Genomic DNA, 26,122 nt, shown 5'->3' on the forward strand with positions numbered 1-26,122 from the left:
TTACGTTTGCCTGGTACGATGGAACCAATGGAATAGTTCCAAAAGCAAACAAAAAGCTGAATCAAACACACCTCAAATACTGTTAAGTTTAATGAAACTATTTGACCTAAGGTACTTGAACCAGCTCTGAAGTGTATAGTTCTGTACGTGCGTGTGTGTGTGTGTATATGTGTGTTTGGGAGTGTCATGAGCACACAGTGAGTGTTGAGCTGCTGAGTGTCGAGCTACTGAACCCTTGGGTATGGTGGAGCGCAGCCCCTGACTCTGACCCCGGCTCTGACCCCAGCCCTGACCCTGAGCCTGTCCTGGGCATACCTTTCCTCACGTTGCCGTCTGTAGCACGGAACTCTCCGGTACTGAGGAGGAAGCAGGCGCGGTCATGGGGATAGCGCTCACGGCTTCCGCCGGTGCCCAGACCCCCAGCAGCTGGACTCCTCTCCTCCCCAAGCACCATGTCTATGGTGGGGCAGTCCTCATTAGCCAGGGCTGCGTTGGCCGCATCGCCATTCTGCTTGGAATCTGGAGGGGAGAGGAGGAGGGGGAAGAAGAGGGGGGAGAGAGGGGAAGGAGGAGAAAGATAGGGGAGGGATGGGTCGGAGGGAGGGGGGAGACAAAGAGGCATGTAAGAAATAGTAAGGAGGGTCGACAGAGAAGGGCGAGGAGGTGGGAGAGGGGGGTGGAGGGAAGAAAGGGTAGGGAGGGACAGAGGGAGGAATTAGTAGGGAAGAAGAAAGATAAGGTGAATGGGTGGGGTGTAAGGAATGGGGGAAGGAGAAGGGTGGGAGAGAGATAAAAGGAGAGGTAAATGGATGGAGAGGAAGAGAGAAAATGTGTGGAAGGCAGGAGAGATAAAGTGAAGAGGAGGTAGAAAGAGGAGAAGGGGAGGAGGAAGAATGTGTAAGAAGAGGGGGATAAAATGGAGAGGAGAGAAGGCAGAGAAATAAATAAGTAGCAGGAAAAGGGGGGATGGGGAAAGGTATGACAACAAGATCAATTAGGTTTAAGGTGAGATAATAACAACAAGGAAGTAGAGAAGGACAGGAATGAAGAAGGAGACATAGAGGAGGGTGAGGTGTGAGAACGAGAGAGGGGGAGGAAGATAAAGGGTGAAATGAATAGAAGACGAGATGAGATTGTTAAAAGCGAGAGTGCGGGTGTACATGGTGAAGACGGTGAGGCGAGAAGAAGGAAAGGAGGCAAAGAGGGGGGAGAAGAACATCAGTGTCCTGTGATAGCCCTGCTCGTCATGTGACCAAAACACTGCAGTGGAGGAGAGGAGGCAGGAGCCCAGCGTCTCCAGGTCCACACACACACACTGACACACACACACTGAGCTGAGCATCATTACATTAACACACACATTACAAAAGAGAGAGAGAGGGAGAGCAAGAGAAAGATAAGAGAGAAGGGGGAGGGTGAGAAAGAGAGGAGGAACTGAGAGATACAACAGAGTGTAGATACTCACATACTGTACATGCGCACTCGTACAAACACACACACATGCGCACACACACACACTCACGGTGAGATGCTGCAGGGTAACTTGTGCTTATAGCTTCCGACACAGCTGTCAAATCTAATTTGACTTGAGTTACTGCTCAACAATTTACAGAAATAACCCAGAGGGCCAAACCTCACAATGACACAAAGAGAGACAGCGAGAGAGAGAGAAATTCAGTAAATAGCATATTACAGAGAGAGGGAAAGTGGTGAGAGAGGGAGAGAGGTGTGTGTGTGTATATGTGAGTATGTGTACAGTATATGTCATTGAGCGAGCGTGTGTGTGTGAGCGTGCGTGCGTGCACATGTCTGTGAGCATGTGTGTGTAATATTCATATGTGTAAACATACTGAATTGTAATTGGATGCATTTTACCGCCGCACCGCCGTATGATTGGTTAATAAGAATTTGCCCCTTTTTTTCAATTTTCGCCGAAAATGACATACACAAATCTAACAGTCTGTAGCTCAGGCCCTGAAGAAAGGATATGCATATTCTTGGTACCATTTGAAAGGAAATGTGTGGAAATTTGAAAGGAATGTAGGATAATATAACACAATAGATTTGGTAAAAGATAATACAAAAGAAAAAAAACAACCGTTCTTTGGTATTTATTTTGGTACAATCATCGTTGAAATGCAAGAGAAAGGCCATAATGTATTATTCCAGCCCAGGTGTAATTTAGATTTTGGCCACTAGATGGCAGCAATGTATGTTCAAGATTTTTTGACTGATCCACTGAACCATTGCATTTCTGTTCAAAGTTTTGTATCAAGACTCCCCAAATGTGCCTAATTTGTTTATTAATAACTTTTCATGTTCTAAACTGTGACCTCTCCTCAAGCAATAGCATGGTATTCTTTCACTGTAATAGCTACTGTAAAGTGGACAGTGCAGTTAGATTAACAAGAATTTAAGCTTTCTGACAATTTCAGATATGTCTATGTCCTGGGAAATTGTCTTGTTACTTACAACCTCATGCTAATCGCATTAGCCTACGTTAGCTCAACCGTCCAGCAGGGGACCCACCAATCCTGAAGAAGTGACCACCCAGGTGGTGAGGTCATGGTCAGTTAATCATGGTATGAGACACGTGAACATGCCATTTATAGCTAGCTAACGAAGAGCTACGTTAAGAAATATCCTATATTTTTGTCAGGTTTTGGCCAAGACGGTTTGGGTTTTTGGTCACTAGATGTCCCCATTGCACCTTTTTTGTACCTTTTGTTTTTCTTGCTCCAATTATTGTTTGCACCTGTAGGTCATTCCCTTGTTAGTATTTAATCCCTGTGTGTTCCTTAGTTCCTTGCTCTGTGTTTGTAAGTTAGCACCCAGCCCCAGCCCAAGCCTTGTTTTATTCAGTGTTTTCTCTTGTTGGATTTTCCAGAGGTTCTCTGGTTTAGTTTTGTGTATTATTTGAGTAGTCTTTTGAGGTTTGTTTTTCCCTGCTGTTTTTTACCACTTTGTGGAGTTTCTTTAGTATTTTGGAGGATTTCCATTTTTGTGCCTTTTGGCTTGATTTTTGGACATTGTGGTTTTAGTTTCTTTGCCTGGAGATTTTGTTCTTTATTAAAACACTAACGCTAGTACTGCTGTGTCTGCCTCATCTTCTGGGTTCTGACGATTATTAGTGACTGTTTCTCGCACCGGGTCCTGACAATTTTATTATTTTGTGTGCAAAACAAGACATGGTGTCAGAGTAAAAGGACTAAAATATGGATTTTGCTGGAGTTCCTTCACCTCAAATGGACTGGGAGTCTACAAACTTACTCGATGCTTGGAGTAAGTTCAAGGAGCTAATGTTCGCGGGTCCTCTGAGGGAAAGAGAAGAATAGGAAAATTTCAGCTACCTGCTCCTCTGGATTGGTGAAAAAGGGAGAGATATTTACAACATGGACACTTACCGAGGCTGAATCAAAGGAACTGAAAACATACTACGATCGTTTTGAAGCATATGTTGTGCCGAAGACCAATACGATTTTCTCTAGGTACAAATTCCATGAGAAAGTACAGGGAGTTAGCGAATCGTTTGAACAGTTTGTGACTGAGCTGCGTCTGCTTGTGAAAGGCTGTGATTATGCAAACCGCGAGTAAGATTACTCACCGTCAATGAGAGAGAAACTTTTGAATATTGGGTCTGAGCTAACGCTGGACAAAGCTATTGACATAGCCAGATCTCACGAGCCAGCACAGGTTCAGATACAAACCATTTTGGGCGGCATCACGTGAACAAGCAGTGCACGCAGTCAGGCAGACATCAAAACACACCTTCAGTGCCCAGAGAGCGCGTCTCAGAACGGAAAAAGACATAACTCCAAAACAGAGCGACACAGACTCAAAATGTCCCAAAACATGTGGATATTGTGGATACAAAGTGCATGGCGAACAGGGAAATCGCCCAGCTAATGGCAAACACTGTACAAAATGTGGAAAATGGAATCACTTTGCAGAAGTGTGCTGAGCTTACCGTGGAAAAACAGTACACACAGTGAGTGAAGATAATGCCAATCAAAGAGTAAAATGCTGATGAACTGTTCATTGATTCAGTGACACAGAAAAATCTAATATCAGAGAATCAGAACAAGCCATTGCTGACATTGATATAGGAACACAAGGCACTGAGCTAAAGTTCAACCTAGACATTGGTGCACAAGTAAACATTATTCCTCTGAATAAGTACCGCAGCTTGACATCTGAGTGCGAGCTACAGCCCATCAGGCGCAGACTGACTGGTTATGGTGGTGAACAGCTCCCAGTAAAAGGCACATGCACTTTCAAATGCAAATACGAGGAAAGTGACAGGATGTTGGACTTTCACGTTGTTGACACTCGAGCACCTGCAGTGCTAGGTCTTAAATCATGTTTAGACATGAACCTCATCAAGCTAGTTTTATCAGTGACGGCACCAGTAGAGACAGAAAATGTTTGCTGATGTTTTTACAGGAATAGGACTATTCCCCGGAGAATGTACCATTCACCTTGACCCAGACGCAACCCCTGTGGTCTACCCACCGAGAAAGATTCCCCTTGCTCTCCGCGCCCGTCTGAGGAAAGAGGTGTAGAGCATGGAGCAATCTGACATAGTCACCAAGTTTACAGAACCGACGTTAGTGGTGGTGGAGAAACCACGCACAGGCAAGCTCAGAGTATGTCTCGACCCAAGAACAAGGCTATCAAACGCCCCCATTACCCTTTACTGACGCTAGATGGAATCACACGCAAGCTAGCGGGAGCACACTACTTCAGTGTCATGGACGCCAGATCAGGCTACTGGGCTATCAAGCTCACAGAAGAGTCATCTAAGCTCACAACGTTCAACACACCGTTTGGACGCTACATGTTCCGTCGCCTGCTTTTTGGGATTATCTCAGCCCAAGACGAGTTTCAGCGAAAGATCGACGAAGTGAACGAAGGCCTAGACGGACTTGTGGCAATTGTGGATGACATCGTTGTCTATGGTCGAACCAAAGAGGAACACGACAGAAACCTCTGCGCAATGCTGCAAGGTCCCGCGAGAGACGAGTCCGGCTCAACCCAGAGAAGAGCACAGTCGGCGCTACAGAGGTCAGCTACTTCGGACATCTTCTCACCGCGACTGGAATCAAGCCAGATCCACAGAAGATCTCAGCCATAAAATAAATGGAGCCACCAAAGAACCGTGCAGAGCTGGAAACACTGCTTGGCATGGTCAACTACTTGGAGTTGGAGACTTTTATCTCCCTCAACAACTTTAAAAATCTGCTATCCGAGCAGCTAACCGATCGCTGCAGCTGTACATAGTCCATCTGTAAACTACCCACCCAATTTACCTACCTCACCCCCCATACTGCTTTATTTATTTACTTTTCTGCTCTTTTGCACACCAGTATCTCTTCTTGCACATGATCATCTGATGATTTATCACTCCAGTGTTAATCTGCTAAATTGTAATTATTCGATTTATTGCCTACCTCATGCCTTTTGCACACATTGTATATAGATTCTCTTTTTTTTCTACCATGTTATTGACTTGTTTATTGTTTACTCCATGTGTAACTCTGTGTTGTCTGTTCACACTGCTATGCTTTATCTTGGCCAGGTCGCAGTTGCAAATGAGAACTTGTTCTCAACTAGCCTACCTGGTTAAATAAAGGTGAAATAAAAAATAAAAAATAAAACTTAGCCAAGTTCGCACCCAGCCTCTCCAATGCTAAGCCACCCCTGCGTCAGCAGCTAAAGCAGTCAGGTGAGTTTCTCTGGGACAAGCAACACGACATTGCTTTCCAGAAAGTGAAATACTTGATCACGAGAGAACCAGGGCCAATCCTTGCCTACTACAACCCCAACAAATAGCTCAGACTCCAAGTGGACGAGTCGAAGTATGGACTAGGTGCAGTGCTACTGCAAGAAGGAAAGCCCATTGGCTACACTTCCAAATCTCTCACAGACTATGAAATCAACTACGCTCAAATCGAAAAGGAGCTCTACACCATTCTGTTCGAATGTAAGTGTTTCCATCAGTACGTATATGGACAACAAGTCATTGTGGAGTCCGACCACAAGCCCCTCGAGTCAATTATGAGGAAACCGCTAGCCGCAGCCCCGCCATGGCTACAGAGAATGATCCTTCAACTACAAAAATACGACTTCACAATCACTCACAGTCCAGGCAAAGACATCCCTGACGCAGACACACTCTCCAGGAAGTTTCTTACCTACAAGGACAGCAGCCTCAGTGAAGACATGAACATGCAAGCGCATACTGTGTACAGTAACTTACCAGTTAGTGGCACAAAACTGAAGGAGATCCAAGCAGAAACAGAAAAGGACTCACAACTCACACAGCTGAAGAAAGGCATACAGGATGGATTGCCTGAGGAGAGGAGAAAATGCCCCCAGAGCGTCTCAGAGTTCTGGAACCATCGTGATGAACTATCAACGTAATAATTTTCAAAGGAGAGAAAATAATCATTCCTACCAGTCTCAGAGAAGACATTTTGACAAAGATCCTTGCTGGACACATGGGCATGGAAAAGTGCAAACAGAGAGCATGGGACATTTAGTTTTGGCCCGGAATGTGCAAACAAATAGAGGACATTGTTGGTAAATGCGCCACCTGTCTTGAACGACGCCCCTCAAACACCAAAGAGCCAATGTTACCTCACTGTATCCCAGACCGACCCTGGCAGGTCGTGGCAACCGATCTGTTCACCTGGAACAACGAGGACTACATTGTAACAGTGGACCACTACAGCAGATATTTCGAACTCGACAAGCTTCACAGCACCACATTTGCAGCTGTGATACACAAGCTGAAAGCTATTTTTTGCCAGGCATGGCATTGTAGAGACTTTAATATCTGACAACGGCCCCTGTTACAAATTCGATGAGTTTTAATCCTTCACAAAAGCATGGGAGTTCACACGTCATCACAAGCCCACATTACCCTCAAAGTAATGGCCTTGCTGAAAAATCTGTGCAGATTGCTAAATCACTCATGGACAAAGCGAACGCAGACGAGAGACCCCTACCTCAGTCTCCTTGAATAGCGCAACACTCCAGTTGACAACCTCAAATCACCAGCCCAGCTGTTGATGAGCCGCAGACTTCGCTCAATCCTTCTCAGCACCAACCAGCAGCTGCAACCTGAGGTCGTAGGCTACAAGGAAATGCATTAAAAACGTGCACAGAGACAACAACAACAAAAGCGATACTACGGCAGGTCAGCTAGACCACTGCCACCACTGATCGACGGAGAGTCAGTTAGAATCCAGGAGCATGGCCACTGGAAACCAGCTGTCGTCATCCAGCCAGCTGACACTGAACATTCATATCACATCCGTACCGCAGAAGGAGCGGTGTACCGAGGCAATCGTCGTCACCTACTGAACACAAAAGAACAATAAACTGTCCCCTGAAAGAGAACGTGATGGCCTTAACACACACACAACACACACCATACTTACCTGCAACCCCACAAGAGCTGTTGACTGACACAGAAGCATGCTCAGCATCATATCACACAAGGTCAGGAAGAGAGATCAAGCCCATAGCTGTCCTAGACCTGTGAAATGGCAAAAGGTGTAGGCAGATCGCTGCCCTAAAAGAGTTCCAGACTGTAAACTTGTTATTGAAAAGTTGACTTGAAATGCTTTGGTATTGTATTTGTTTGAAATGTTAAGTGAAAGCTGAGTGAATTGCTACAGTGAAAGCTGAGTTGCTGAGAATCCTTTGTTCTAAAAGTGACAGTATGCTGAATCATTGTTTCAGAGTCTGTTATGTTGATTCAGTTGGTGCAGTATGCAGTATAAATGGTTACTTACCTTGAGTTCAAACTACAGAGCATGTATTCAAAAGAAACGCTTAGAATATGAAAAATATATATATTTTTGTTTTAAAAGAAAGGGGATGTAATATTCATATGTGTAAACATACTGAATTGTAATTGGATGCATTTTACCGCAGTATCATACTGCGCTATGATTGGTTAAGACCACCCAAGTGGTGAGGTCATGGTCAGTTGATCATGGTATGAGACACGTGAACATGCCACTTATAACTAGCTAATAAAGAGCTACGTTAAGAAATATCCTGTCGTACTCCATTTTATGATTTTGTACAAAGCGTTCAAAACAAGACAGCATGTGTTCAAACAGGCGTATAACACCTGGTAGTGGAGACAGGGGGCGTCGGAACATTAAGAGGTCAAATATTCATTAAAGTAAGAGGCTTCACGAAGATCACTCACTATACCAACTACAAAACTGAAGTATGAAGATCGCTATACCGTCTGTCCCTCCTTACCTCTTCTTACCTTCCTCTCTCTCATGTCCAAATAGCTACATGTTAGAACACTGATATTCTGGATGAATCTGTAAATATCTGTTGTATTTGCCTGTTTATACCTGTGTTAGGATACAGCCACACACCAGTTGACAGCATATTAGAAAAAAGAAAAGGCCATATTTTATCTTCCTTGATGCTGTTGTATTTGATGGCAGGTTTAGTACATCTGACTAACTATTGTGTGGAGGCAACATGGAGACCAGATGCACTCGGGGAGGTAGCTCCGCTCTGCTTTTCTCAGCAGCATAGACTGTTGGGACAGTTCAAAACAATACAAAAGCAACATGTCAGGCTACATTTTTCATTGTAAATATGCTATTGGTACTGACCCTGGAACTGACCCTGTATATAGCTTGCTTACTTTCTCGTTCTTATTTCTATTAGTTCATTTTCAGCTGTTGTCGAACACACATGGGTGTGAAAAGACTATTCTCTTCCTCAATAGTGTGCAGAGAATTCTACTAGGAAAAAAAGCCAAAATGAGTATGACATCCGGCATTTAATATACAATTGATTTTTGAAATTTCCCATAGTATAAAACTAGGGATGCAGTGATATTAAATTTTTGACCGATACCCGATGTGCTCCTTGCCCAAAAAAACGATACCAATAACTGATATTTAAAATTTTAGCTGCCTTTTAATCATTCTAGTACAGTTAAATAGTTGAAACACACACACCAAAACGTTATTTTGTTGGCCTTTACGTATGTTCCCATTACCAGTAAAACATAATCAAAACCTATTTCTTTCACTTACTTGCTGTGCTGTTTCGTTGTTCATTTGTTCAGTCTCAACCAGGATGTCATCATAAATGTCAAGCAGTGAAGTTTCAGCTCTGTCTGTCCGTGGCCTCTCTTCCTCGGCGCGCACTGTCACTGTGTCCGTTTCCATCTTGTCCAGCTGTGTCTGTAACATTTCACGTAAACTCTGTTTCTTGTCTGCATCGAAGTAGCGGTCCGTGTACCTAGCATCGAGCATGGTGGCGACACAGTTAGAGGCTCAGAGAGAATGCCACCGAATCGCTTGTTCACGGCCTCTAGTAGAATACTTTTCCAAGTTAATCCGACGGTCTGTGTTGGCATTTTTGTTGAGCAGGCGTTTCAATGCCATGACAAGTTATCACGTCTGCTGCAAATGCAGTTGAGCTTATTTCTAGCAAGTAGCAAGTAGCTCATGAATGTGAGTTTCAACAATACTGTGTTACAAAAAGCCAACATCATCCATGACAAAGAACAGTTGATTGTCAAGGGCAATGAATTCCATTATCTTGGCATTAATGGATTTCGTCTTTGAGTTGCCTCGCTGAAATTTTCTTACTCCTTCAAATGACTGCTCGACTTGTTGACTGCTCGATCCACACAGCAGACATTGTGCTGTAGGTTAGGAATGCTGTGTTGCACATGTAGCGCTAAATTCTTTGTGGCATCATTACGTCATCTACCTACGTTATATAGGTATGCACGTCAGCTTTGACATTGGTTTTGCACATCGGCGTTAAACTAGACATCGGGCTGATGTTGGCATTTTTAGCTAATATCGGCCGATTCTGATATGCTTACCGATATATCGTGCATCCCTATATACAACTTTATTTTTTCACAAAATCAAAAAGCCTACTATTTAGGACTATTTATGGGTTTTTGGACACGGCCTTAGACTTCAGAGGCCGGTTTCCCTAGACACATATTAAGCTTAGTCCTAGACAATTTTTTTGTATTTATTTAAAACTTTATTTAACCAGGTAAGACCCATTGAGGTTAAAAAGGCAAAACAGGGAAATAGCAGCGTGCGTGTACATAAGATATTACAGAAAAATACTAAATACACACAAAAGACAAAGTGTCACAAATTACAGATACAATTGAAGATTAGAAACAACTCCATCTATCACAAACAGTGTCGTCGAGTCTTAAAAACAGGCATGGACAGTAACCTCCCCTAACTTTAATATATGTTGAAGCATGTTCTAGGATGAAGGGGCATTATGGGAAAAATATTGTTCCCCCATCTCAGTTATAGCCTTAGGAACAGACAAGGACAGCAGCGACTGTGAACGAAGACTATTGAGTGACTGATCTGGTAAAAAGGAACAGAGATACAAAGGGAGTTGTCCTATCAATGCTTGTACACAAAGGTGTACCCGTGCTTTAGCCTCCTGGTGGAGAGAGAGGTCCATTGCACCATCGCATACAAATCACAGTGATGGGTGATCTAATGTATGGTTTGTAATACATCTTAAAGCACCATGATACACTGTGTCCAGAGTTTAAGGTACTTGCTGAGGCCTGCAATTAGACAATATCACCATAATCCAGCACTGATTTTTTTTAAAGTGCTTTGAACATGATCCTTTCTGACTAACATTGAAAAGCAAGATGTGTTCCTAAAATAGAAATCCAATTTCAACTTCAGTTTCTTGGTTATCAATGTGCTGTTTAAAATTCAGCTTTTCATCTAACCAAATCCATAGATACTTATAAGAGGTGCCCCTATCAATTTGCTGGCCTTTTATTGTTAAAATCTGCAAGTGACTCCATCTGTTTACTTTCAGGGAAGAGAAAACCATTCATTTTGTTTTCCTTGCATTAAGCACACGTTTCAATTCAAAAAGCTGCCTTTGAATAACATCAAAAGCCAACTAAGTCCTGAACAGCCTTCTCAATATTAGATGCGCTAAATAATTTAGTCATCAGCAAACAGATGGAGATTTGAAGAGTCAACAGTCTTCCCTATATCATTTATATACAGTGTAAAAGGGATCAAACCTAAAATTGAGCCCTGGGGAACTCCTTTTGTAAGCCTTTGAAACTCAGATTTGATACCCTCCTGTGCCACACACTGTGTTCTGTCAGAAAGGTAGTTTTGGAACCAATCTAATGCATCAACACTTAAACCAACCTTTTTTAGTCTATACAACAGCGGGGCATGGTCAACAGTGTCGAAGGCCTTCGATAAATCACTCAAAAGTGAAACACACTGATTTTTCTTGTCCTGAGCATCTAGAATATCACCTACAACCTTACTTACTGCAGTAATTGTACTATAGCTTGGCTCTAAAAACCCGACTGGAATTGAGATAAAACTGAGTTATTGTGAAGAAAGTCTTTCAACTGTGAGTTTTCCAGGTTTTCCAAAACTTTTGCCAGTGCAGACAGTTTAGATATGGGACGATAGTTATCCAACTGGAACGGATCTCCACCCTTATGTAAAGGTGTGACATAGGCGGTTTTCCAGACTTTTGGAATGGTATTACTCTCCAAATAAATATATGAGTGCAATGCAGCAATTCTCTCGGCACCAATTCTTTTGAAAATAAGGGTTTAATTCATCAGGGCCAGCCGCTTTCTTAATATCAATAGATTTGAGTGCCTTTACAACTTCTGAAAGCTCAATCTTGGTTAAATGAAATAGATGAACCATAGGCCGGCGTTGCGGCAGTTTCATTCACAGCCTCATTCGAGATGTTAGGAAGAAGTTCATTATCAAATAAATGCCCAGCTTTAGCAAAATGCTCAGTAAACATGTCAAGCAGTTTATTCTTGTCAGTCACATCCATTGAATTTGAGGTCAGACCAGAGGAGTTTGTGTTAGCATTCATGGATTTAATGGTTTTCCATAATTTCGTCGGGTTATTGAGATTTGCCTTGGTAGATTCGTAATAGAAGCTAGATTTGTATTTCCGTATTGACACGGTGCACTTATTTCTCAATGCCCTGGATAACTGCCATTCAGCCTGGGAATGACCCTTTCTAGCTTTGGCCCATTGTATATTTTGTTTATGGATCAAATCAGATAAACCTCTTGCCCGGTACTTTTTGAGAGGGGTGTGTTTATCACAGATAGTATAAAAAATGAAAATAGGAGACTGCCTTTTTGATGTCTGGAATAAGCACAATCCTATCCAAGCTGCATGCATAAAGTTCATGCAGGACTTTGCTCACAGAACTGCGTAAAATGTTGTTTGACTACGAAAGAGGGGGCAATTTGGGGATTTTGGCGTCTCTAATGCAACCTCTTGCCCGGTACTTTTTGAGAGGGGTGTGTTTATCACAGATAGTATAAAAAATGAAAATAGGAGACTGCCTTTTTGATGTCTGGAATAAGCGCAATCCTATCCAAGCTGCATGCATAAAGTTCATGCAGGACTTTGCTCACAGAACTGCGTAAAATGTTGTTTGACTACGAAAGAGGGGGCAATTTGGGGATTTTGGCGTCTCTAATGCAACCAACTGCACAATGATCACTGAAATCATACCAACGGCCGAGTATTTATGCGGATTGTTAGTTAGAATGACATCAATAAGTGTTGACTTAGGGATGTCTTTTGGATTGAGTCTTGTGACTGCATTTATAATTTGAGTAAAATTCATTGTATTGCACAGTCCTCTTATTGCGTCACAGTTTGGACATAACCAGTCCCAGTTTAAATCGCCCATGAGGACCATTTCATTTTCCCCCCAACCACGCATCAGTTCAGCCAGAGAATCCAGGGATTCTACTTTTGCAGATGGAGGTCTATAACATCCTATTAAATCTAAGTTCACAGCTTTCGATTAACTGCAGTTTCAATGCTAAAAACTATAACTGTTTTGGTTTAGATAAAGACCTTAGTTCAGTAACCACATATCTGTCTAATATAGATGGCTATACCTCCCCCTTACTTCGTCGGTCACATCGATAAACATTATAACCATCCAAGCCTATAGACTGATTTAGAACAGATTTCTTAACCCAGGTCTCGGACTGAACTAAGACATCTGGGTCAGCAGTGTGAACCTAAACTTTTATCATGTCCATTTTCGGCATTAGACTCCTCACATTAATATGAGTCAGTCCCAACCCTGATTTAGTTTTTAAATCATTTGGAATCAGAAGTAAAGTACAAAGAACAAGAAGAAGTCTGAAGGAGGAGAGATTACTAGAAACAAACTCGGTTTATCATTTTATCTGTGGATTAATTGTCGGAGTAGAGTACCTTGTGCATTTCAGGTAAAATAACAACCCAATGTTTTTATCCCAGGACAAATTAGCGAGCTAGCTAAATTGCCACAAAAGTTTAATGATTTTCTACCTGTCCCCAAATTAATATAGTTGGTTCAGAGTTCATTTTGATATTTCAACCTGTGTGTCCTGATCGCATCTGGTGTGGTGGGACAAAATCAACATGCGCGCGATGGCACACACGAGCGGTCTGGTCAGCGGTGCATGTACACTAGATAGCGGTAAATTGCAGCATGCTGCTTAGGCCGCCGTTGTGACTTTCTTTTGGGCGGGCTGGCAGCATATGGCAACATGCTCGATTGTGCGTCAAGAATTCAGCATAGCAAGTTTGTATGAAGGTCTGGTTATTAAATGGGTAGATAGTTCAATAGTAATATCCTCTAAAACGCTCTGGTGACAAATACATTTTGCTGCCCTGTTTCCAATTGTCCACATGGGTGGGAGAACTTATTAAAGTAAGTAACGTTAAATACATTTCGAAATGTATTATTTTTTTTTAAGTATTATTAGCTAACTAGCTACTGTGCAGGCTAACTCAAATGAGCTGCTAAATGAGCTAGCTAGTTGGCTAGCTGGCTATCTAGCCAACGTCATATACTGTATAGATAACAGGCCAAGTGAATTAAATATCACCAGCTACCTAACTTCATATTAGCTAGCTATCTTGATGTATTTATCACCGTAAAAACTCCAAATGCAGCTAGCTAACAGCATTGGAGGAGGGTGAAAGGATAGCAGCCCCAACTGTCAAAAGTGAGTAGGCTATTCTGGATAGGGCAGGTACTTTTGTGTAGTTCCTGTCCCTAGAAGTGAGGACGGAGATAATAGTAACATAATATTCAGTGCGGTGTAATTTGACTATAATGAAGTCTGTTTCTTGTGAGGTTTTCTGTCCTCAGATAAAGAGAGCTATGGATACCTGTCTACAAATAAAGAGGTCCCAATGAAGAGCAGTGGTTCTGAGTCCTGGTCCTGGGGACTCAAAGGTGTGCACATTTTTGTTTTAGCACTGCACAGTTGATTCAAATTATCAACTCATCATCAAGCTTCAAGTGGTATTTATGTGTTCATTTGTGATGCTATCCTTGATATGATCCTGTTATTGTCACAAGCTACACATGCAAATATGTCTGCCCAGGCATCTATCAATCCAATGTTATCAGGGATAGTATACTTTAGTAATCCCCGATGACCTGGTAATGTAAAAGTTTAATAATTACATTGTCTTCCATATTCCTACAGATACCTTGTAACTGGAGATTCCTCAAAACGATTGCCTACAGTTAATTTGTAGGGCACTGCAAGGTTGGGTGACCAGGGCCATCTGGGACTGCCTCCTGGAGGAATTCAGGTGTGTGAAGGCTACCTGTGTTCTGCATAACTTCATGAGGATGGACCAGGAGGGGATCTGCAGCTTGCCGCCATGTGCCAGAGGAGAAGTCTGCTGCTCTGCAGGATGTTTCAAGGATGGGGTCCAACAACACAGCAAGAGAGGCAATCTGTGTGCGGGAGATCTTCACCTACTACTTCGAAGAGGGTGCTGTTCCCTGGCAACACCATAGACTACACTATGCATAGCCAAAGGCTCTTTTAAGAGCCATTCACATTACAATAAGAGTATTCTTCCATTTGCTTAGCTATGTCAACTGCAGTTATTCAATTTCCAGTTTCTCTCCCTTTGATTTCTACTTCTCAGGTGAGGGTGGTGTTTAGGTAAGGGTGTAATGTCTGTACAAAAACAAAACAGGCTATTTTAAATCACCCATATTGAAAAAATGTAGGACAATTAGACACCCTATAACCCACACCTACACACTCATGTATCAATCTGATTGATGGATTATGTTGTGCAGTAAGCAGGCTCAGGTGTATAACTGTGGATCCTTCCACCTTCAAAGAATAGGCAAGAGGACCAACAATGGAGAATAGTAAGACACTTAATTATTTTTATAACTACACTATATTGTTTGTACTCGTGTGTCCGTTCATGTTCTTCAGCATGAAGTACTCTGTAGCCACTTAGTGTGGTGTGGACACCAGGTGAGGCCACACACACAGATTCCTGTTGAACACTGTCTCTTTAACTACCTTATTTTCTCAATAACAGTACCTCTCCTTCCCTTCATCCCTCTCTCCTCTTCTCCCTAAATCCTCTAGGTTATATCAGCTGTGTCGGTGAACCCCTCCCGCATCTGAACTGGCTACATAGAGGGCACAGCATGATCAGAGGTGAGAGGTCACTTGGTCAGGTCAACAGGAAGTATTATTAAAGAGAAGCTTTACATTGAAATACAGATAGAGATGCAGTAGTCCCAGAGTTAATGATCCAAGGTCAGTTTTGCATGTCACCTCCTGATGATTATGACTAACAATGTTAGAATAAAAAATAAAAACACAAGGATTAAACATGCTCTCTCTCTCTCGTCTGCAGTTGTTTTGATGAGAGGATGCCAACCCCCAGTCCCATCATCGCCACCTCACTCGCTCTTAAGATAACCTTCGGGCCGACTAGAGACACTTATGTAATTGTGATGAACTGAGAGAATATTTGGGTAGCACTGATTCATTAATCATATACTGCCTTCCCTGCTCCTATGTTCTTACCTCTTTCCCTTTGTCTTATACACCTCTCGCCACCTCCTCTTTCTTCCTCTGTTTTTATAATGCACAACAGTGCATTGAAGTACAGATTGAACTTGTATTTATAATCTTACAATTATAATATTTATAATGTATGTATTTATAACACTTGGATAATAAACTTCTTTCAGTAAAGTATTTCACATTCTCTACTGGTTGAAATTAAGCCTCATTTGATGAAATACTACACCTATCCTGTGTTACCAGATCAATGCAGAAGGGCATTATTTAACCTTTATTTAAATAGGCAAGTCAGTTAAGAACAAATTCTTATTTAAAATGACGGCCTAGATATTGAGATAAACCTGTCATGATGTTTATGACCCCCATAAATACCTTTCCCCCTTTTCTCTACTCTACAGAATGGACTCTTGGAAAGCCCTTTGTTAAAATAGAGAGAGTATGGTGACATCAAAAGGTTGGGAACGGAACAATATTTCAGTAATCCAACCAGTTGAAAGTATCCATTGGTACTTAAAGAATATGATGTCAGTTCAAATCAAAGTTTATTTGTCACGTGCGCCGAATACAACAGGTGTAGACCTTACAGTGAAACGCTTACTTACAGGCTCTAACCAACAGTGCAAAAAAGGTATTAGGTGAATAATAGGTAAGTAAAGAAATAAAAACAGTAGTGAGGCTATATACAGTAGCCAGGCAATAATAGTAGCGAGGCTATATACAGGATGTACATGTAGATATGGCTAAAGTGACTATGCATATATGATAAAAAGAGAGTAGCAGTAGCGTAAAAGAGGGGTTGGCGGGTGGTGGGACACAATGCAGATAGCGCGGTTAGCCAATGTGCGGGGGCACTGGTTGGTCGGGCCAATTGAGGCAGTATGTACATGAATGTACAGTTAAAGTGACTATGCATATATGATAAACAGAGTAGCAGCAGCGTAAAAGAGGGGTTGGGGGGGCACACAATGCAAATAGTCCGGGTAGCCATTTGATTACCTGTTCAGGAGTCTTATGGCTTGGGGGTAAAAACTGTTGAGAAGCCTTTTTGTCCTAGACTTGGTGCTCCGGTACCGCTTGCCATGCGGTAGTAGAGAGAACAGTCCATGGCTGGGGTCTTTGACAATTTTTAGGCCCTTCCTCTGACACCGCCTGGTGTAGAGGTCCTGGATGGCAGGCAGCTTAGCCCCAGTGATTTACTGGGCCGTATGCACTACCCTCTGTAGTGCATTGCAGTCGGAGGCCGAGCAGTTGCCGTACCAGGCAGTGATGCAACCGGTCAGGATGCTCTCGATATTGCAGCTGTAGAACCTTTTGAGGATCTGAGGACCCATGCCAAATCTTTTTAGTTTCCCCGAGGGGGAATAGGCTTTGTCGTGCCCTCTTCACGACTGTCTTGGTGTGTTTGGACCATTCTAGTTTGTTGGTGATGTGGACACCAAGGAACTTGAAGCTCTCAACCTGCTCCACTACAGCCCTGTCGATGAGAATGGGGGCGTGCTCGGTCCTCCTTTTCCTGTAGTTCACAATCATCTCCTTAGTCTTGGTTACATTGAGGGATAGGTTGTTATTCTGGCACCACCTGGCCAGGTCTCTGACCTCCTCCCTATAGGCTGTCTCGTCGTTGTCGGTGATCAGGCCTACCAATGTTGTGTCGTCTGCAAACTTAATGATGGTGTTAGAGTTGTGCCTGGCCATGCAGTCGTGGGTGAACAGGGAGTACAGGAGGGGACTGAGCACGCACCCCTGAGGGGCTCCAGTGTTGAGGATCAGCGTGGTGGATGTGTTGCTACCTACCCTCACCACCTGGGGGCGGCCCGTCAGGAAGTCCAGGATCCAGTTGCAGAGGGAGGTGTTTAGTTCCAGGATTCTTAGCTTAGTGATGAGCTTTGAGGGTACTATGGTGTTGAACCCTGAGCTGTAGTCAATGAATAGCATTCTCACGTAGGTGTTCCTTTTGTCCAGGTGGGAAAGCGCAGTGTGGAGTGCAATAGAGATTGCATCATCTGTGGATCTGTTTGGGCAGTATGCAAATTGGAGTGGGTCTAGGTTTTCTGGGATAATGGTGTTGATGTGAGCAATTACCAGCCTTTCAAAGCACTTCATGCCTACGGACGTGAGTGCTACGGGTCTGTAGTCATTTAGGCAGGTTGCCTTCGTGTTCTTGGGCACAGGGACTATGGTGGTCTGCTTGAAACATGTTGGTATTACAGACTCAATCAGGGACATGCTGAAAATGTCAGTGAAGACACCTGCCAGTTGGTCAGCACATGCCCGGAGTACATGTTCTGGTAATCTGTCTGGCCCCGCAGCCTTGTGAATGTTGACCTGTTTAAAGGTCTTACCTATGTCGGCTACGGCGAGCGTGATCACACAGTCGTCCGGAACAGCTGATGCTCTCATGCATGCCTCAGTGTTGCTTGCCTCGAAGTGAGCATAGAAGTGATTTAGCTCGTCTGGTACGCTTGTGTCACTGGGCAGCTCGCGGCTGTGCTTCCCTTTGTAGTCTGTAATAGTTTGCGAGCCCTGCCACGTAAGACGAGCATCGGAGCCGGTGTAGTACGATTCAATCTTAGCCCTTTATCTGTTTGATGGTTCGTCGGAGGGCATAGCAGGATTTCTTATAAGCTTCCGGGTTAGAGTCCCGCACCTTGAAAGCGGCAGCTCTACCCTTTAGCTCAGTGCGAATGTTGCCTGTAATCCATGGCTTCTGGTTGGGTTATGTACGTACAGTCACTGTGGGGACGACGTCCTCGATGCACTTATTGATAAAGCCAGTGACTGATGTGGTGTACTCCTCAATGCCATCGGAAGAATCCCGGAACATGTTCCAGTCTGTGATAGCAAAACAGTCCTGTAGTTTAGCATCTGCTTAACCTGACCACATAAATTGTATCTTGGAAAGTCTACACATTCTAGTTATCAGATTAACATGGAATTGTTGTGCACTTTAAATGTTTAAATATGAAACTATGTGAAAATGTAAATGTAATTTTAAAATTACAGAATTGTTTTCATAAGTAAAATATACTCACTCAGTGGCCACACCCACGTGAATAGGCATTGGTTGGAAATTATGAACCAACCCCTTTTCTACATTTCTATAAGAGCCCCCATGACCCAATTCACGGCGAACTAAGCCAACCTCAGCGTGAGCTTTGGTTGCGAATGGTTGAACGACTACAACCTAACGAAATTAACATTGTGTTCCTGATGACGTGAGAACTGATGTCCATACGTTTAAAAGGGTGAATTTCAACGTGGAGGTGACGAACGCCACGCTGGAAGGATGAATTTCGACTATACCAGCCAGAATATAGCATGAGCTTATAGTATGGCAACTTGGTATGAACTTTGAACTCTTATTCAATAAAGAAGTGATACATCATAGACGTCGAGTTATCAGTAGCAGCTGTAAATGTGCGTGGTCTAGGAAAGGACGGACAATCTCTTCAGAACGACAGTGCACGACAACGTATTCCTTCTACCACACGACGACAGGGTACTACAACGTATCCGTTCTACCACATGACGACAGACTACAACGTATCCGCCCAGAAATATTCTTGAAAGGACAAGGGAGATCTCTGCTAGGGTACCCAGCCTTCCATCTTCGACCAATCTATCGAAGCGCAGCTCAGGGGTAAATATATTTCTTGCATTTTCCTTTTCCGAATGGGCGGTTACGATAGCATAGCTTCATAAGGTCCGATAGAGACCCAATCCTTTTGTTCCTCAGTCTTCCCGCTCTTTCATTCAGCCGTCATATCGGTTTCGTCCGCTAGGGACGTTTTCTTTTATGACATGATTAGTAATCAATGTATGATCCATCCTGTGTATATGTAATTCTGTGTGACTATTTAGGTATTTAGTAAATAAATAATTAAACCAAATTTTGTATTGCTGATTCAACTTGTTAGCCATGTTCGTGAAGATAACTAATAATTTTACGACATTCAGATGAGACTGAATAAGGTGACGATTAATAATTGACTGCTATTGATATAAAAGATTACCAGGTCTTTAAGAGTTTATTCGGAAGACAATAGCTCTATAAACATTCTTCTGAGGTGCCCCGACTTCCTAGTTAATTACATTTACATGATTAGTTTAATCAGGTAATATTAATTATAGAGAATTTATTTTATAAAATAGCATTTCATATAATTTAATCCATAGTAAAGACACGACAAACCGGTTTTAGAGTATTTACATGATACATAGGAAGTGTAGTATACTGTTTTTTCAATTCTATTTCTGTATATATTAATTACAAATCAGCTTTTAACTAGTTAAATCCTGTTTCTAGTCTATTAGTCACAATGTGTAACTATTGATGTTCTAAGACCAAGATTGGTAAACACAGTTGAAGTGTATAATTGTAATACATACATGCAGAGACAGCATCATTAAAAGATCGGAATTTGATACTCCTGGTATTGGATATGACTGAAAAATAATCTCAAAGACATTCATACCTGAACTGCACCTTTATTTGCCAAGGTAGAGTACATGATCAGTGAATATATGAAATGTACAGGCTACAATGTGGGGATCTCATGCATGGTAATAACTACATGTATATACGACTTGTATCCTTGGCAAAAAGTTACATTATATTCTACTCAATCCATAGGCTTCATTAATGTCATTCAGACTGTTTTGAAGTTGATACACCTGGCTATGATAGCTGAGGTTCATAGCTAGGTTCTTAACTAATATGTATACCAAATGTTTGGGTCCATAAACAGATTGGCTAGATAGCCTGCTAACGTACGCTAACCCCATTCCGTACAAATGTGCGCAACCGCGACATTCAAACAAGGCTGCAAAGAAAACTAATGGGACTGTAGCGACTGTGTTGACATCAAAATTTGGGGTGTGAACTACGTTTCTATTCAAGCATTGATTGACATGGTAATAGCTCTATAGTATTGGAGAAAAGTTGAAAAAACAGGCCAAGAACAAGAAAGGGACAGAGACAGGGTAAGGGGGATACCTATTCATTTTTTGCATCATCACTGCAAGCTATCATGACTTTCAAAAGACGCTGTTTACTTCTGAAGATCACTTTAGCACCGCCCTAAACACCCGATTCAAATTCGACACAAACCTTGAAATAGGTATGTAATGACACATTATATAAACTCTTTATAGTGTTTTATTTATATTTTAGAGGTGACAAGGTGATAAGTTGGACAGATCGAGTGGGGAAAAAAGCCGTTTCGACGGAGCTCATTGCCTTCTTGAATCATGCAGAGATGGGCATCATGAGGGACTCGTCATTGATTTTGTTGGAAAGGGGAGAAATTGTGCTTTACAATGGTACTGATATTACAGTTGATCTGGAAGTATTACGTTTTTTGGGTGCTAAAATAAGGTCAATTGTACGGACTAGCACGATGTACAAAAGTGAGTTAGTTTACGTTACACATCCATAGGCATACAGGTATTGTTATCATCCACTGCACAATAAGCAAGAACATAGCTACGTTATTTCATCTATCTGCATTGCATGGCAAATATCAGCAAGGCAAGCTTACAAAATTGTACATTCAATTTGCAGTAAATGCTTTAGCTAGCTAGATTCTTTACATCCACTGTTTCACAAGACAACAGCCTGGTTTGCTGGTTGTTTCAGGAGTAGATAAAACAACCAACCGGAATTACAATTTCATACTCATGTCACAACACCCATAAAGCTAGCCAGCTAGCTGGCTAATGTTAGCTTGTCAGCTAGCTTGCTAAATCGCGATTTTCGTAAATTAACTTTATGATTATAAAAATATGCATAATCGTTTGTTTCTACATTAACTAACATATTCCTGTCACCTGTACATTTTTTGCATGATTCGTTATGACGTTATAATAACTTACATTTGCTTCCATCCTAGTATTTTTGTCAGACATCTTTGCTAAAGAAAGTCTCCAGCCTTGGGTCGCATAGCGTCAAATTCGTCATGAGAACCACTCGATATGATTGGTCATCGCCCAGCGGTTGCCGCTGGTGATTTGCATAAAGTTGGGAAACGTTTATTTTTCCACCACCTCCCACGCCACCTTCGCACCGCCCAAAGGTCCCCCGCCCTCTCCGCTTTCCTTCCATTGAAATGAATGGGAAGCGGTGTTTCACCGCGCGACACCCTGTGCTAGTGTATTTTGCCCGTAGAATGCCAGCGCGCCAACCAGTAGACCAGCCAATCACAGGTGGCAAGTCCACCCAGCGGGAATATGCTGGGCTAGGAAGCCCAGCGCATCAAGACGTTATCTCACAGCTGCCAAATTTCTCACTACCAAATAAGGGACAAAAAGTGGCGTGCCAGTGCACGGTGCCACTGCGGTGTACCAGTCTCCCGGGTGGCGCAGTGGTCTAGAGCACTGCATTGCAGTGCTAGCTGCGCCACCAGAGTCTCTGGGTTCACTCCCAGGCTGGGCTGGGTTCGCGCCCAGGCTCTGTCGCAGCCGGCCGCAACCGGGAGATCCGTGGGGCGACGCACAATTGGCATAGCGTCGTCCGGGTTAGGGAGGGTTTGGCCGGTAGGGAGGGTTTGGCCGGTAGGGATATCCTTGTCTCAGTATGTTAAAAAATGTAATAAAATGTAATAAAATGTATGCACTCTACTGTACGTCGCTCTGGATAAGAGCGTCTGCTAAATGACTAAAATGTAAATGTAAAATGTGTAGGTATGGTGTTGTGTGAAAGAATATACAGTGTATATTCATATTCTTATTAAATTGAAAAGGCAAAACATTGTTATATTCCATTTAGTCTATAGCTTGACTAAAACCGTATCATTATGTAAACTTATGTGAATAAACCTCAAAATAAATTATCAAAGAAATCTAAATTTTGACCATTATAGCAAAAAAATAAAAATAAACATTTCAAATGCAAAAGAGGGGCATGAGTCACTCACCAAGTCTACTTTTTCCATGGATATTTTTTGCTGCTCTTGACTGACTTAAGCAGTCCTTTGTCATTTTGCATAGCCAGAGAGAAGTCCTTACATGACAAGTCACAGTTCACAGATATTTGAAGTTCATTTTTGATCAGCTCTGTCACAGAGCCTCTGTGCTGCATCTGTTTCTTGAGTTTGACCATTTAATGGTAATCAGAGAGAAAATCCTCTCTACAAAGGCATTTGAGCCTGGCACACTGAGAACAAATGAGACAATCCTGAACATGTTGATCAAGTTGGCTTTCCCTAGGTTTTGGAAAACTGCCACCCACTTCTCACTGGTGGATTTTGTGGTATCCTGTCTGGCTTTCTGTATTTCCTCCCAGCAAGCACAAAACTCTTCATAGAGTTGGTCCATACTGACTGTCTCTGTCATTTTGAGGGCAACCACCACCTGCTCCAGGTCAGTGAAGGAGAGCTCCTCATAGAGGCCGACTGGTTTCAGTTTCAACATTACATTTTCTGGTGAGAGCTGGCCAGCTTTGCAGGAGACGATCGACAGCTGGATGAAGAGAGAGCCATCGTGTGCAAACATGTCGCAGAATTTCACAACACGTCAACAAAGGCTAGAAATGTTGGCAGTTCCTCTCTTCGGGAAGCAGATACTGAGAAGTGGCTGTAGATCTTTAAAACAATTGTCTCAATATCCACTGACAGCTGATCGCAGGCGTGCTTGAAGGCATTATGAGCTATGTGAGCTGGGCAATTAGCTTTCAGAATGCGATTGTTGGCAATGCTCAATAGCTGGTAAATGGAGTGGTGTTTTCCAAAGTTGACATTGGCATTATCTGCTGCATAGGCTGTGATGTGTCTAATATCCAGTTCATGCTTTTCCAGACAGTTCATCAGAGCTTGATGTATGCCATTTGCAGTTTCATCACTGTCTTCATGAAAGTCAAGTAACTTGCACTGCATTCCATCAGTCACAGAGAAATATCTCACGCACACTGCAAACATTTTTCTATTTCCCTTGTTGGAGGCATCACTGGCAACTGAGAAATACACGGGATCACCTTCGGTCGGGGACAGATCATCCAAAATATCCCCCACGGTCTTTGGTCCTAAAACATTCATTGTAACCATCTCAGCTTTCGTTCTTCCCAAGTGCATCGTCTTCACAACATTTGAGTCACGGAACAAAGCACCATTGAGCTTAAAAAGGCAGTCGGTGCTGTTGTAGCTAAGTCCGTGTTTAACTGTATGGTACACATACGAGGCTTCACTTGCCGCGATTTTGTCATTTTCTGCAGTCGACGTCACGAAGAATGCACTGATATTGCTAGCACCTTTAGCTAGCATGGCCTTCTTGTGCATTTCTGTGGATGCATGCTGAGTTAGGTCATTCTCCCCTCCATGGCCAACTGAGAATTCCCGACGGCATAAAGTACAGAAAGCTTTCGTCGAGTCACCACTGACGGGGCTTAACCCACGTCTTTTTTGCTTCCCATTGTTTGTTGTAGCTGCACAGTCTTTTCTTTTTTTGCAGGTTCATCCATATTTCCTTGATATGCCAAACCGACCGAACAACAACAGAAATTACTTTGCAGGAATTGGCGCGTTTACGCTACACTGTGATTGGATGAATATACGGGACAAGGGAGGTCCCGTATGGGACAAACCAATTTAGCCCAATATAAGGGACATCCCGGCTAATACGGGACAGTTGGCAACCCTAAGCACACAGCACAGCAAGGCAGGAAAGGAGTCAGAAACCTTGCTGGAACACAGGTGAAAAACCTGACCGTTGAGGAGTATCCAAGGCTAGTCGGCCCAAACGTGTCTAGACAGTCAGTCACAGCACAGATGTATCCTCTCTCGGCTTTCAGGGAGGGCACCACACCGGCATTATCTCCTTGTGTCGAAACCAGCAGATGTCCCTGCTTGGTTTACTAGCGATTTTAACACTTCGATTGCTTTGATCCTGTAGGATTTTAGATTTTGCCTGTTGTTTAACTTTCGCAGCCTATAACGGTTTTGCAAAGCAATAAAAAAGTTTAACACTTGAAACAAACAAACAGCGTGACACAACACGCTTAGCGAAACTGGCCTGCCGCCATCTTGATTGTAGAAATGTGTTGGTCCATGCCTCACGACCTGAAATAAAAGATCCCAGGACTAAAAAGCATGTTCAATGGAAATTCTTGATTTAAATAATTTTTTACTCTAGGCTTAATCTGTTTCCCAGAAACTGGCCCTACAACTTTCAAACAGAGCCTAGTTGGTTACTCCACACCAATCCTCTCTCCCTATTTACATTTTAGTCATTTAGCAGAGGCTCTTATCCAGAACGACTTACAGTAGTGAGTGCATACATTTTAATACTTTTTTTGCTACTAGTCCCCTGTGGGAATTGAACTCACAACCCTAGCGCTGCAAGCAGCCATGCTCTACAGACTGAGCTACACTTGTCTCCCCCCCTGGGCTGTAAGCTGTGTTGACAGAAGGAGCTCTTTCGGCTGTGTGAACTCACCAGCTGATCGGGACTGGCATGTCCCGACAAACACACACACACACACACAAAAAAGCCTATTTATTACTAGTGTGGGGGGGTTGCTATTGCAAGAGGGAAATAGGCCTATATGATGTACAAATGTATGTAAGTGTGTGTGTGTGTTTTTAATGTATTACTTGTCAATTCAGTGTGCAGTGTTTCCCCTATATTTATTTAGCTGCAGTGGCCCACCGCTGGTTGTTCTGATACACAACTTTAACATTCACTGCCCTTGACATACTCACATCTTGCAGAAATGTTGTCAGCGCTTTTAAATGTAACCTGCTAAATAGTTGGATTTGAAAATGTTGAGTACTCAATTATTTAATTGAATACAAACACAGATTCCAGTCCTGGAGTACTCGCGCACATCCCGAGTGTGTGTGTGTACATGCACGTGTGTGTGCGTGAGTGAGTGCACGCGTGCGAGCGTGTATGTATCAGGCTCTGAGTAGCCTACATATGTAAATTGAGGGGCCCTCTAGAATGCCATTTTACATGCTTCTCAACTTCTCTCTTGTCATAACTAATCCTTCTCCCAATCCACTAGCACCCCAACCCTCCACCCATCACCCGCTCTACTCTTCAAGTTTAATTACATTTCTGTCCACTGTCAAACAGCGTTTTGACCGGCCAATCTTCCCAACCAAATATTTATAAACGTTAAAGCCGACGTGTTGAGAGCTCCCCAGCAGAGAGAGAAGGATGAGGGTGGAGGGGTGGCTGGGGGGGTTAGATTATGG

The 26,122-nt window shown here is 42.8% G+C and overlaps 1 protein-coding gene across 4 annotated transcripts in view; it reads right to left on the reverse strand.

Moving 5' to 3' along the window:
- Positions 1 to 26,122, reverse strand: part of LOC139577586 (voltage-gated potassium channel KCNC1-like) — a 123,955-nt gene that overhangs the window by 42,475 nt on the left and 55,358 nt on the right. For all 4 annotated transcript variants that reach the window (XR_011675339.1, XM_071404703.1, XM_071404702.1 and 1 more), the window contains exon 3: positions 316 to 519. Coding sequence is in view for 3 of the 4 variants with exons in the window: in XM_071404703.1 (XP_071260804.1) it covers positions 316 to 519 (204 nt within the window). In the remaining variant the exon portion in view is untranslated. The remainder of the gene's footprint in view (positions 1 to 315; positions 520 to 26,122) is intronic.

The sequence above is a fragment of the Salvelinus alpinus genome, chromosome 6 (assembly GCF_045679555.1).
Source record: "Salvelinus alpinus chromosome 6, SLU_Salpinus.1, whole genome shotgun sequence".
Classification (NCBI taxonomy): Eukaryota; Metazoa; Chordata; class Actinopteri; order Salmoniformes; family Salmonidae; genus Salvelinus; species Salvelinus alpinus.